At 31.4% G+C, this 14,137-nt stretch overlaps 1 protein-coding gene across 1 annotated transcript in view; it reads left to right on the top strand.

Moving 5' to 3' along the window:
• Window positions 1-42: 42 nt before the first annotated feature.
• Window positions 43-14,137, top strand: part of LOC148620192 (dynein beta chain, ciliary-like) — a 41,029-nt gene continuing 26,934 nt past the window's right edge. The window contains exons 1-14 of the mRNA XM_088580874.1: window positions 43-529; window positions 1,205-1,386; window positions 1,707-1,896; window positions 2,235-2,334; window positions 3,281-3,492; window positions 5,434-5,667; window positions 5,812-5,979; window positions 8,699-8,815; window positions 9,317-9,582; window positions 9,997-10,065; window positions 10,962-11,344; window positions 11,995-12,239; window positions 12,583-13,170; window positions 13,594-13,763. Coding sequence (XP_088437000.1) covers window positions 173-529; window positions 1,205-1,386; window positions 1,707-1,896; window positions 2,235-2,334; window positions 3,281-3,492; window positions 5,434-5,667; window positions 5,812-5,979; window positions 8,699-8,815; window positions 9,317-9,582; window positions 9,997-10,065; window positions 10,962-11,344; window positions 11,995-12,239; window positions 12,583-13,170; window positions 13,594-13,763 — 3,281 coding nt within the window. The 5' untranslated portion in view covers window positions 43-172. The remainder of the gene's footprint in view (window positions 530-1,204; window positions 1,387-1,706; window positions 1,897-2,234; window positions 2,335-3,280; window positions 3,493-5,433; window positions 5,668-5,811; window positions 5,980-8,698; window positions 8,816-9,316; window positions 9,583-9,996; window positions 10,066-10,961; window positions 11,345-11,994; window positions 12,240-12,582; window positions 13,171-13,593; window positions 13,764-14,137) is intronic.

The following is a 14,137-nucleotide window of genomic DNA, read 5'->3' as shown; positions in this document are numbered from 1 at the left end:
AGAGGGCACTTGCCGGAAGTAGTGACGATTGCGCCATCTGTTTACATGACAACGCTCCTGGTAACTGACGACAACAGAGAACATCGTTGTGTTGGGTTGTTCTTTCATTCACACCCAGGAATACTGAGAAATATCTAAATAGAAAGTCCTAAAGGCTATCAAACTCGCCACTATGTCGGCGGCCGACTTAGAATTGAACGACTCCCGTGTGGAGTTTATGGCAGATTATGTCATAAAAACTCTGAAGATCAAAGCAGACAAATTCGCAAAAATGTATAGCGTTGAGGATACAAGGCAAATGTTTATGGATTTCTTTGAGAAGCCAGACGTCCCTTCAATTATCATCGCTCAACCTGGTGGTTCTTTAGTTACAACATTTGAATGGCCAACAAAACCTAAAGCAAAGGCCTGCTATTTTGTAAAAACATCTCGTGATGGAATCAACAAGGACACAAATTTAAGGACATCATTGATGTATGGGGATTTGTCCTATGCACCTTTAGATCAACTGTCTGCATTTGTTGATGAAGTAAGTCATCATTTAATGCACATAACTGTCCATGCCATGACAATTTATATACATGTAACTCATCTTTACTAACAGAAGTTTTCATCAATACACTGTATGCATGTTTTGCACAAGAATTCATTTGAACAGTAGTTCACACTTAAACAGTTATTTCAAATTCACACACTGGAAGAACTATAGTTCTCAGGTGGTCACTTGTCAGAGAGGATGGCAGTTTGACAGACTTTCACTTCCCTATACATTTATGTACATGTATGAAGTACTGTTGATATATACTACATGTATCTAATGTATTAGGATTAGATAAATGTCTCAAAGCTAACTCTTTTGAAATAGCAGAATGTTTAATAATGTTCTAGAGATCTCTTCAGTTGAAGTAACTGTGTTTAAATAAACTAGACTGAAAACAAAATAATACAGGAAAACCTTATAAACTGAACTCTGAATAATCCAAAAACCTGTCTAAACCAGACATTTTAAACAGTCCCTTTATATCAATTAAAATGTATTTTGAACCTTGGCAAACTGAATACCTGTATAAACAAAACTAATTTCAAATCCAAACTGATTTGGTTTAGACAGGTTTCAATGTACATGTATAAAGTTTAATTAAAGCGGACATTGCTTAAAACATGTACTTGACATGTATGTTATATACTATGCATTATTTTCAAGGTATTGGTTCCACTTCTGTCAAATGATAGAAATCATGATGCGTGGCCCCAGGTTGTGTCTGCTGATGTGACCCGACACTCCCATAAATTGAAGAGTGATGTTTATGTTGTATCAGGTCAGGCAAAGGGCAAAACACTCCTTCCCTTGCCAGTTGGTGCTGACAAGGTTGATGATGATGAAAAGTAAGTTCCTTTAAGCTTATAAAATTTTAAATGATTAAGTTTTTAAGCTTAGTTAAGCTTTAAACACACTCTAAAACAATACAATTACAATAATACCTACTTATTTCATCTGCCCTAAGAAAATGTATCACTTCAAAATTGGTGGAATTAACATTAGACTAGCTCAAACAAATGTACAGTGTTAAATGTGCGTAATACACACCAAACTACACTGCTCAGATCAGTCATATGTAAGGAACAAAATATCAGTCTATAAAAATGAGGGATTTTTCATTCAAGCACTGTACTGTAACTTTAAAAGCTATGCATATTTATTGTAGAGCTGAATCAATGGATAGACAGCTAATTCATGCTATTGAGTCTGTTGTCATAGACTGGACTCATCAAATCAGAGATGTACTCAAGAAAGATTCTGCTCAGCCTCTTTTAGAGGGACTTCACCCAACTCCATTTGTTGAGATTGAATTTTGGAAAAACAAATCTACTAACCTTGAATGTATTTATGAACAGGTATGTACAAAAAGCAATATACACACCTTTGAAATAGTTTTTTTTTAATATAAGTACATACCTTATAAGTCATGTCATCAATAATGTCAAAATATGTTATTTCAAGAGCTGGAAACTCAAAACAAATTCATGTTAACATAACTGAATAATATAACTGCTAGTTTGTCTACAAGTCGCAGAAAACACTGTGACAATTTAAGAAATAGAACAATTTTTAAAGGCCATGCATTTATGAGTAACAGAATTGAACCCAGAAAGTTTGTTCTTAAGATTGGGCTTTCCATTATCATTAGCAAAATTCTTGGTTATTATCAATAACTTTTGCTTATCATTTGTAGCTTAGAGACCCTAAAGTGAGAAAAATGGCAGAAATTCTTGAAAGAACTCAGAGCAGTTATTTTCCAGTCTTTAAAGATATATTCAGAGATGTTGTAGCTGGTGAGTAAATAAGTTAAGCTGGCTTAAAAATTAGGAAATACAAGCTGGTAACCCAGATGATATTTTTATTGAATTTTTTTCTAATACGTTTACCTAACTTTTACCCAAAAGTTTTGTAGGCCAGCTCAAAATCTAGTAGCCATTAGCTTCTAGGCGACTGCTAATTTTTATCACTGTTAGGTGCTAATATTTAATATTTTCCTTGGGACTGATACTGTATTCTTAAAAAATATAGGACAGCAAGTACTTGTATGTAAGTAAGAATTATAGCGCTGAAAATATACACTATAATCTCATAATGGCCCTTGGGGAAACTTAAGCTGAGAAACTACCAATATGCCAAATGTGTTTCCTTTAATATTCACGATAATGATAAAGATTATTCAAAACAAAGTTTACTATTTATAAAAGAATCAAAACAACTCATTCAGCTGTACCATGAAGGCTTTGTCATTTGACAGGGGTATAATTGTCAGTTTTATACTGTAAACATACTAATTTTTGCTATTTTGGTAGTGGACCAAAAACACGATAAATAGTACCAACAAAATTCATTTTTAATGCTACATATGGCTATCATTTTTTCAAAGATTAGCAATTGCAAAAATTAATATACTTAAGTAATTCTTCATAAGTTCAATGAGCAACTCAGCGGGTGTTTCTAGAAAAGCAGGGGACGCTTACCCTACCGGTGCACCTGGTCCATGCTCTCAGTTTTTAGTGGACTCCGAGTTGCTCATTTGCTTTTGTTACTTTGTATGTATGATTTTAGTTACTCTATGTTCTTTGTTGTGTTTGTCTGTTTTCCATGTCTGGTCTTTGTCACTGGATTGCATTCTTTTGATTGCTATAACCTTGGTTCCCTTGATTACTCTTTCATAAGTTCAATAGATGTATTCTCTTCTTATTAAAACATTTTTTTATGTTAAGATATAATGTTTTACAGCTTTGGAGGAAGCTACAGACATCAATATGTACCTAAGACCAGCCAGGCATCACTTTGAGGACTATGAACAGTCTGAGTTTGATGAGAGTGGTCCACTAATGGCCCCTATGATGCACACAATCTGTTTGATTTGGGTTCACTCTCAGTACTACAACACTCCTGCTAGAATTATTGTTTTACTTACTGAGATGTGCAACATGATAATCAACCATGTAAGTAATTGGGAGGTTTTTTTTTTTTTTTTGGTGGTTTTATTGTCGTTTTATTTAAATTTGAACCACTGCTTCTACTGTATAATATGAATGAGAAAAAAATTGGTGAATATGTCCAAGAGAAAACAACCCCACTGGGATGAAAAATGTCAGCTTGAGGCCGTAATTTGATATCAGTTAAAAGATTACTGGGTAGTGGCTTCATGGAATTTTGTTGTAGATTGATTTCAGACATGACTCAATATTTTAAAAGCTGCAATTCAATGTTAGTCCTAATCCAAATGGAAGCTGATGTATTACTTTTTTTGGTGTATATTACTAGGTTTTGTTGGCTCATGGACATTTTCCGCCAATGTCAGTTTTAATATTTTTGACAAATCAATGCAAGTTTAATAATTGAAAACAAACCTCAATCTTTTCAAAGTAGTTCTAAGAAAAAAATGTTTCGGCTGTAAAAAAAAAGTTCTTAAACACTTAACCTCATATTAAATAAGTAGATTTAAAGATTCGATTGTTTCTCTTTTGAGATATTGAGCTATTCCAATGTTATTTATGTGAATTATGTGTATGATTTATGCCATGAAGATTTGCTGTATATTGACATTTTGCCAAAATATATGTCAGGTTTTTTAGGGGGTATTGTAAGGGTTTTATTGAATCCATGATTTGATTAATGTGTAATTTTATGCTCTTTTATTGTTCATTGATAAGGCACAGTTTTAAATACCTAACAGGAATGAATATGGTGTTTAAAAAATCAGTGATTGAAATAAACCCTTTGGGTACCTCATTTAATCTATTAATCTATTGATTACATATTCTATAAAGTCCCTTTAAATTCATACTTTTAAAGATTTTGAGGTATTGTTTAGGTTTCAAAACAAACTAGTTCTTGGCAACTGGTAGACATTGTGCAATCAATTTAGTCTGAAGGTCAAGTCCTTCCAGGCGTTTAAGTGCAAAAAGAATGATTACACAAACTTAAATTAAGATTAGTATATGCAGTAATCCAAGTTTTATAATCTGACAATCTGTTGTTTTTAAATAAGCTTGAGAACTTATGAATCTAGTATTTCAAATTAAGAAATTATTGCCATTTTTTTTGCTTTGAATTTTACATTTGATGGTTTATTTGGTTGCAAAATTGAACTCTCATTTTCACATTATACAATTTCTTAAATGTACTTTGCAATTTTTCCAAAAAACTTACTTGTGTTATTCAAAAAGGTACATCATGGATGCATTAAAAAAAATTCTGAATTTACATTAAAACCACAGTATTGAACTTTTAAGTAAAGAAAAGTATGTACAAAATGAAAATATCATGTAAAAGTTAAACTGATATCTTTCTTGCTTATATGATCATCTGTATTGAAGAAAAAGAATCAGCCAGATTGTTTACATTTACTTTATACATGTTTACTATTTTCTTACTTTGTCCAATTAAGTTATGATCTTGTAGTATAAGAAATCTTTCCATGAATGAGTACCATTGACACTAATTCAAAGATGTTTTCTAAACATATGGACTTTTTTAATTTGGGATTAACTATCCTGTACTAGTAAACAAAAAGGTTAAACTCTTTTTATTGCTACTTTAATTAAACATACAATGTAGTCAGCTTCTGTAATTTTAGGAGGTAGACCTAGGGTAAGGGACACAACTCTTACAAATCATTTGAATGATTGTATTCACCATTTTACATCATTCCAAGTAAGCATCAAAGTAACTTTGATTGATTTCATTCAGTTTCAAAGAAAAGCTTAAAAGGTTTTGCTGAAATTGAAGATGATACAAACATATCAGTGATTTCAATAGTTATGTCCCTTACCCTAGGTCTACCTCCTTGAAAATATTTGATTTTGTAATACATTTATAATTCTGGAAGCATTGAACCTTGTTCTATGATATCTGTATTAATCTGTGGCTTTTAATTTTAGGCAAGAAATTTCTTGGATCCACATGAACTGTTCAAAGGAGAACTGGAAGAAACCATTGAAAAAGTCAGAAAAGCAGTTGATGTTCTCCATGTCTACAGGGAGACCTATGAAGACCACAAAAACAAACTCAAATCTTACTTTGGAGAAGGAGAGGAACCAAGGGAGTGGGAATTTGCTCCAAAACTGGTCTTTGCTAGATATGACAAGTTTACAGAAAGGGTTGAAACCATTCTGGTAAGTTTTCTTTTGTTTAAGCACTCTGAATATAGATGTTAGACTGTTTAAGTTCTAATATTGATTTAATTAACTTAAAAATATCATAATGACAAACTACATGAAAGTAAAAAAAATTAAGAACATTTTTTAATTATCTTTCAGAACCTGATGGAAACTGCAACAGAGTTTATGAAATTGGAAAAGATTGAATTAGGTGGAATCAAAGGAAAACTGCTGAGTCAGCAAGTTGTTCAGCTGTTTGAGGAGTTTAATGCTCTCTATCAGACATTTACATCCAGGAGTTATGATGCTCTTGACCCTAGTGACCCAGTAAGTATATCCTTCCACTCAAATGCTGAGCTTGCATTTCCTTTTCTCTATGGTTTTATGACTTTTCTGCAATGCAGTTTCTGAAGAACTTGTTTTTTTTCTTCAAGTACTACAACCAGATTTGAAAGCAATGGACACCTATTCTCTGAACATCACTGTGTGAAATGCTTGTAGTTTTTGTCTGTTTGAAATTGCACAACTTTCAACTGTATTTAATGTTAAGCCAAATAACAATGTCGAAAAGTAATTTATTTCAAACATTGACCATATATATTTTTTATATAACCTGTATACCTTTTATCAAGAGTTAATAGGCATTGTGATAAATTTTTCAAAAAATAAATTCAAAATTGAAGAGATTGAAAATGTGAAACTTTACTTCACCGATTGATCGAAAATGTGAAACTTTACTTTACTGATTGATCAAAAATGTGAAACTTTACTTTACCGATTGATTGAAAATGTGAAACTTTACCATATTGATTATTTGTGTTTTTATTTGGCCTAACCTATGCCATTGTCATTTTCCTATGATTTTTAAAATGAAAATATGATTTCTTCAGAGTATTGACAAGGTAAGAGGACACAGCTATTTTATCAGGGGATTTTTTTTCATTTATAGGCACTAACTTCAGCTAAATATGAATTATTTATAGACACTAGTAAATATTTCAGTCAAAAGTTTGAACATTGTTGTTCATCATGCTACTTCATGTATGAGTTTTGAATATCACCATTGATGAAAAAGGAAAATACACTTATATGTTTGAATTGAAGTTATCTTGTGATAAGTTCACATATACCTAAATGTATCACATATATTACACACTTTCAAGCTACATGTAATGTTTAATGTGAAAAGTTTCAATGTTATCTTTTCCACAAATGTTTTTAGTAGTGGTCTTTGTAAGAATCATGCAAAATCTGAAAAATGTGATACACCCCAAAAAGGCTACAAATGTTTATTTTTGTAATTAAGTTTATGGGTCTATATTGTAAAATGTGTAATTATTCATTCATATCTGCCTGCTCTTAGGAGATAATCAACACTGAAAATCCAATATATTCTGTTGGAATTGAGTGTCATGTATAGAGTTATCTTCCTTAATTTTGAAAATCTACTGTGCATTCTGTAAAATTTTTATCTTCTTTTAAAATGGCTTATATGAAAAACCACATGTTACTGTCTGTTTACTATGACATTTTAAACAAATATAAAAAATAAAAATATGTAGGCTTTCTAACCATGAATCACATTTTGCATGATTTTTATGTGGAATGCTACTTAAGACCTTAAATTTCCTTAAATTTACTATTCCTTCTGATGATTGTAATTTATTATTCTCCATAATTGTTGTCTTACAGCAAATGATATAGCTAACTTCAGGGAAAGTCTTCTCTTGATTAAATAACTATTACCTGGTGAACTTTTTTAGATAGTTAGCTGGACAACTAACAAAGACATTTGAACATTCTAACAATGCCTACGTATATGAAATTAAAGAAAATTTAAAATCTCCCATTTTTATTGTCCAGTGACTACCTGAGACATTTCATTAGGTCAAAGCCATTCAATAAAAGGAAAACCAACTATATTCCTGAAATTAATTATAACATCCACTGTAAATGTTATCATGTGGTTTATTTGGATTTGCAATACAGTAAAACTTGTCTAAACCAAACCCTGAATAATTTGAAATCCTGTCTAAACTGAACACTTTGTAAAGTTCCTTTATATAAAGTTAAACATATTTTGAACTTTGTTAAACCAATCACCTGTCTAAACCAAACTAATTTTAAAGTTCAAAAGGGTTTTGTTGAAGCAGGTTTTACTGCAAACTGACTTTAAAATTTTGAAATACAAAAAAAACATTAGTTGAAGCTATAGAACTTATATTTTGCTAGTTGTCTATGAATAAATTAATTCTGATATTTTTGTTTTTGTGACGTAATTATATTAATGGTTGAGGATTTTAGTGCTTTATTAGTTGCTTTTCAATTATTTCTATAATTCATTATGGTTTTTAAGGTTGAAAATCCTAAGAAGATGGCTAATTTAACATATATCGCTTACAATTGCAAATTTATGATAACATATATCCATTTAGTGCTATGACTTAACCTTTGCTCAGAAAATTTAAAAAATTGCTTTGAAGTGAATTTGATATGTATTTATATATTATTCCTTTTAATTTATTATTTGAATTTAAAAATATTGAAGTTTTTGCTATTTGTTAACTGATTTTTTTTAATTTTTAGATTTGCTTCATGCATATTGTATAGTGTTACATTAAATTGTCATCCAGTTTTTCTAGCCCAATCATTAGTATGTTAGTAATCCAACTGCAGATTTATACATTGTGTCAATGTTAAGTGTTGTTTTACATGATCACTACAGAAGGTTTTAGGTTGGCTTGGGCACCCTGGCCTTTTCATGGGTTTTATTAGCGACCTATTCTTTCCAATTTGTAAATTTTCTATTAATACATGTTAATGCTTGCATCTAGAAATTTGCCTTCAAATTTGCCTTTAAAATGCTAGAGTATCCTTTTCTGACCCAATCCTTTTCCAAAGTTGCAGAGAACACTAGTTTTGCATATTTTTGAAATGGTACATGTATATGCAGGTTTAGAGTTATAGGAGGAGACTAATGTTTTCAAATTTAATGATAAAGTTTCTGATGAGCCATTGACATATCTTATGAATATTATAATTACAGGAGTTTATGGAAGATTACGACAGATTCCAAGAAAAGATTGGAGATTTTGACCGGCGTTTGGCTACCATTATCTGCCAAGGATTTGATGATTGTGCAACCACTGAATCCGTTTTTAAGGTAAAATAATTAGGGTACTGTTGGAATGATACCCTACCGGTGCACCTGGTCCATGCTCCCAGTTTTTAATGGATGTATGTCTGTTTTCCATGTCTAGTCTTTGTCTCTGGATTACATTCTTTTGATTACCGCTATAACCTTGGTTCCCTTGATTACTCTTTCAAACAATTAGTTATCTCCCTTGTAGGTCATAATTTTAATTGGTAAAATAGGAACAAACAAAATTAATTTGATGAAAAGAAATAGAGAAGCTTATGCCATACAGTATAAAAATGTGACATAAGCCATATGAAGAAGAAATTGTTTTCCTGACTGGATGAAAATTTTTAATTTTGTTAATGAGTGACTAAAAATTGTTAACTTAAATTTTTGTTGAATATCAAATTGATCTGCTGAGGACCATAATCACTCCAAATAAGTGAGAAGTGAATTTTTGTGAGTTGTCTTTGCTTAGAAATCAATCTTTTCATTTTTGTGATAGAAAAATTATTTTTTTAATAGTTGCTTGACATTATGGGAAGTCTTCTAGACAGAGAACTTATAAAGACTGATTTTGAGGCCAAATATCCAGTTATTATAGATATGATGAACAATGAGTTAGATATTGCTAAGAGTATTTATGACGAACAAGTAGGCTTAAAGAAAGAAAAGGGAAAAGCAATACTGCACAAAAACATGCCGAAAGTTTCTGGTGGTCTTAGATGGGCACATGAGCTGAGAGAAAGGATATCTATCCCAATGAAAGATTTCAAACATATTGAGCACACGTAAGTACCTTTTGTTGTTGCACAAGTTTTAACTGATAGAATTCAGTGACAGAAATTTGGCACTGTCCAGTTGTCAAAACCAACCAACGGTACTCAAACGACAATACTGTAAGCAAGATTTTCAAATTAAGAAAAAAGTCTAGATTGAAAATCAACTTGATTTTTTAAAATATAAGATTTTCTTATTGAAATCTATGAATTTTCTGTCCTGGTTTTGGCAACCTGATACAGTTCTTACACTACCAGAAATCTCTAATTTGAAGTTTTATAAATACACATAATTTAGGTACATTTACTAATTACTTGATTTTGTCTGTTGAAAAACTTTACTCTGTTGTTTCCCTGTCAACTTTCAATTCATTATTTATCAGCATTGATATAGCATGTTCATTACCGTGTTTCAATTTATTACAGATGTATGCAGAGTGAAGGTGCTAAACTAGTGTTCACTAAGTATGAAGAAATGTTAGGACTTCTCCAAGGGTATGTACTGGTACTATAAACCAACTTATTTTTGTGAGCGATTTATTTTCGCCACTTTTGTGGACGTAGAATTATTGTGAAAATAAATAGTTGCAAAAAAGCATACTTAGATACTATTTTTGTATGTTCAAACAATTATTTTATTAAAAACATGAAAATCAATCTTCGCAAAATTAGCCAACGAAAGCAAAACACCAAAGAAAGTAGTCACGAAAATGAGTTGGTTTACAGTATACACAAATAAGAAGAAAAATTCTAATATGAGATTAAATGATATCTTACCTGATATGCCTGGGTGATTAAGATGCAAATTTTTTTTTTGTCATATTAGGATAGAAATAATTCAAGTTAGGTATCGTGCTGTCTTCATTTACACACAGGTCGGCCTCTGTATTTATTTGTGTTTTGTACCTTGCTTATGCTTGCATGGTAAAAAATAATCAGATATAAAGACCAAGCCCATTTGTAAATGTGTATAACACAAAATCCCCATGAATTATTTCTAACATTTTCACACTTCTAAAGCTTTCGGTTATGGCTTTAGGATTTACAAGTTCTTCAAACACACCAGTATTGACATATTATAAAAATTTGAAAATATCAAAACTTCAAAAAAATTGTACTGAAGTGTGAAAAGGCAAAAATTTAGTTCATCTTTTAGAAATAATTGAATTGGAGTTGTTAGTACAAGCATTCACTAACTGTAAATCAACTTTTTTCATGTAATGAAATTAATCAATTAGCTTCAATTTATTTTTCTTGCTCGTGAAATTAACAAAAAATTATGAATTTTTCAGATTACAGTAACTTATCATAGTTACTCACTGAAATTCCATAGTTACTCATTGAAATTCAATTGATCATATTTATCAAGTGTGCAATTATCTCCCTTGTAGATGGGATGCTGAAATTTACTCAGAATGGACTGCTGGGGTTAGTGAGGCCTGCTCATTCAATATGAGTCAACCACTGGTTGTCAGAAATGAAGAAACTAAATTAATCCAAGTGAACTTTGACCCTCAGCTTACTGCAGTGCTACGTGAAGTAAAATATATGGAGGACCGTGATGACCAGGAGATTCCAGAGGCTGCTAAGGCAATGTTTGCTAAGAATGATACTCTATGGAGATTTGTTACCAACTTAGATCTTACTGTCCACCTGTACAACAAAGTAAGAAACACCATCTTAGAAGTAGAATTTCCACTGGTTGAAGGACAGTTACAGGATATAGATGTACAGCTTGAACAAGCTGAAAAATCCCTCAATTGGGAGAGTGAAGGTATGACTTCTTGTTTGTTGTATTGGCCTGGGTTTCATTTTTAAAAAAAATCTGAAGTTAAGAATTTCCTCAAATCCACAGGTTTTCCTCATATCTCAATTTCAAGTGATCTGATTGGTCATAATTTGACTTGAGGAAAGTTTTTATTTTATACAACCTAGGCATAGATTTTCCATAAATTGTTCATTTTGTTATCAGAATTGATATTTCATGAATCCTTAAGAATGTCAAAGATTTATCTACTGTATTTATTTGTGATCCCTATTCAGGTTGCTGCTCGAACATTAAACCCCATCAATCAATCAACCAATATTAAGGTGGCTCAATTATTTTTATTTTGAAAATATTAGTTCAAATTTACAGTTATTTTCTGTTTAAGACAAAACAAATGATCAATAAATGTTAATATTGAAGTAACTGATATAATGTTTTTACAGGTTTTACTTGGTAGATCGTAAAATATTTAATGAAATAGACTCATCTAATATATTCATTAACAGCTTTATCAAAATGTGATTTTAATTTTGAACTTACAATATAGTTTTTTTTTTAAAATTCAAAATGTATTGACCATTTCTATTTTGTCATGCATCATTGTTGAATATGCATATATATTGACATGAGCAATAAAAATTATGTCAATTTTACAGGTGTATGGGATTACATTGAGAAAACCAGGGACCATGTGATTGATCTTGAATCTCGTGTACAGAAAGCTAAAGATAATGTCGAAGAAATTAAGAAACTCATGTCAACATGGAGCAAAACACCATTGTTTGAACGTAAAGAAGACAAACACGAGACTCTCCTTAATTTGGACGACAGGAAAGAAAGACTTGAGAAGCGCTACAACAACGTCAAAGAAATTGGAAACAAAATTCATGATCTATTAAAGGTAATCACAGCTTATAATAATAAAGTTAACTTTAGTAATAAGAGTTGGTCTTCCCTTAATTAAAGTCTGTCAAATGCATATCAAGTTTTACTTGAAGTTGATTTGTGTATTTGTACCTATGCAATTTACCGAGCTTATAGAGTAATTAATCATTTTCAAAAGAGAAAGATTTTTTTTTTTTTGATGTTTTTATATTACATGCAATTACTTTTCCTGACCTCCTCATGCTATATTTGACAGCTACCTATCATACTATAGGTATTTGAAATACCTTATACCTTATGAGAAAATGTCGTAATTATACTTTGTGTGCCAGAATGTAATTGTTTTTTTTAAATTTCAGAAAAACTTAGAACTTTTCAAAGGAGACCCGAACACAGATACATGGAAAGCATATGTAGATTATGTTGATGAAATGGTAGTAGATGGTTACTTCAACACTATCCACTGCAGTCTAAAATTCCTTCTCGATAACACAGATCCCAAAATTGAAGTTGATCCTTTGTTTGAAGCTCAACTTGAACTCCAAGTTCCAGAAATGGTCTTTATTCCTTCATTAGACTATGGAGTTGCTGATGGATTCTATGACTTAGTTGATGGGCTTGTTGGTGACATATATAAACAAGCTTCTCTCATTCCACGTCTTGCTAGCCATAGTGGACAGGAAAATTACCAGCCAGATCTGGAAGAAATGGAAGAATTGTCAGATATGAGAACTGAACTTATGGAGAGAATCAACAACATTATGAATAAGGCTATGGATTACAGAAATTCCTTTGACAATTATGCTTATCTATGGGTTGATGACAGGAATGAGTTCATGAGACAATTCCTTCTCTATAACCATGTTCTTACCCAAGAAGAGATTGAGGCACATGCTGAAGATAGTGTACCTGAAAATCCACCAACTTTGAAACAGTTCAAGGAACAGGTATGCATGCCTATTATTATTATCAGTAAATCTTACAATATTTAATAATTGAGAAAAAAAAGAATAATGATAATGATAAGATTTTACACTTAAAATATTTCCAAGCATGCATAGTACATATAGAACATGTTGTTTCGATTTTATTAATTTTTAGTTATCTCCCCTTTAAGTTAAAGTCAGATTAAATATGTTTGTACAATGTGCTCATAAATAAAATAGACAGACAGTCATATTGAAGAAAACAGCTTTTATTTGGAAAAGCCAAATATCAGTAAATGGTATACTGGTGGACATTTTTCATCCCAGTAGGGTTGTTGTTTCTTTGACATATTTACGATTTCCATTCTCGTAGTATTTGTTTACACTAATAAAAAATATCAAAGTTGGATTTTGTGAAAAGTATGCATCATTATTGTTTTGTAGATTGACACATATGAGAAGATCTATGAGGAAGCAGAACAAATCGATCCAACAAGACTGTTTGAGTCCTGGTTTAGAGTTAACTCCAAGCCTTTCAAACAGGCTCTTCTTAATACCATCAAGAGATGGAGTTATATGTTCAAGCAACATCTGATCGACCATGTCACTAACAGGTTTGTTTGTATTACATGTATATTTTAAATTATTTCATTTGACTGATAGATTATCAGGGGTGGATACATGATTTAAGGTAAAGGATGGGGTAAAAAAAAAAGGCCAAGTGAATGGCAGGATAACCAAGGGAACTGAGATTCAATCGGAAATAAAAAGAATCTATTCATAGCATTAAGACTAGGCAAGGAGAATAGACACACACAACAAATAACATGAAATAACCAAAATAACATTTACAAAAAACAAAGTAAATGAGCAACCTGGACTCCATCAAAAACTAGGTACATTGACCAGGTGTACTGGTAGGGTAATTGTCTTGGAAGTAAGAACATTTCTGGGGTGTGAAAAATCAGTATTTAAGAATTGAGAAAAA

The sequence above is a fragment of the Perna viridis genome, chromosome 4 (assembly GCF_037379345.1).
Source record: "Perna viridis isolate PV_CMFRI_1.1 ecotype Kerala chromosome 4, ASM3737934v1, whole genome shotgun sequence".
Classification (NCBI taxonomy): domain Eukaryota; kingdom Metazoa; phylum Mollusca; class Bivalvia; order Mytilida; family Mytilidae; genus Perna; species Perna viridis.
This window is presented reverse-complemented; position numbering and strand designations above follow the sequence as displayed.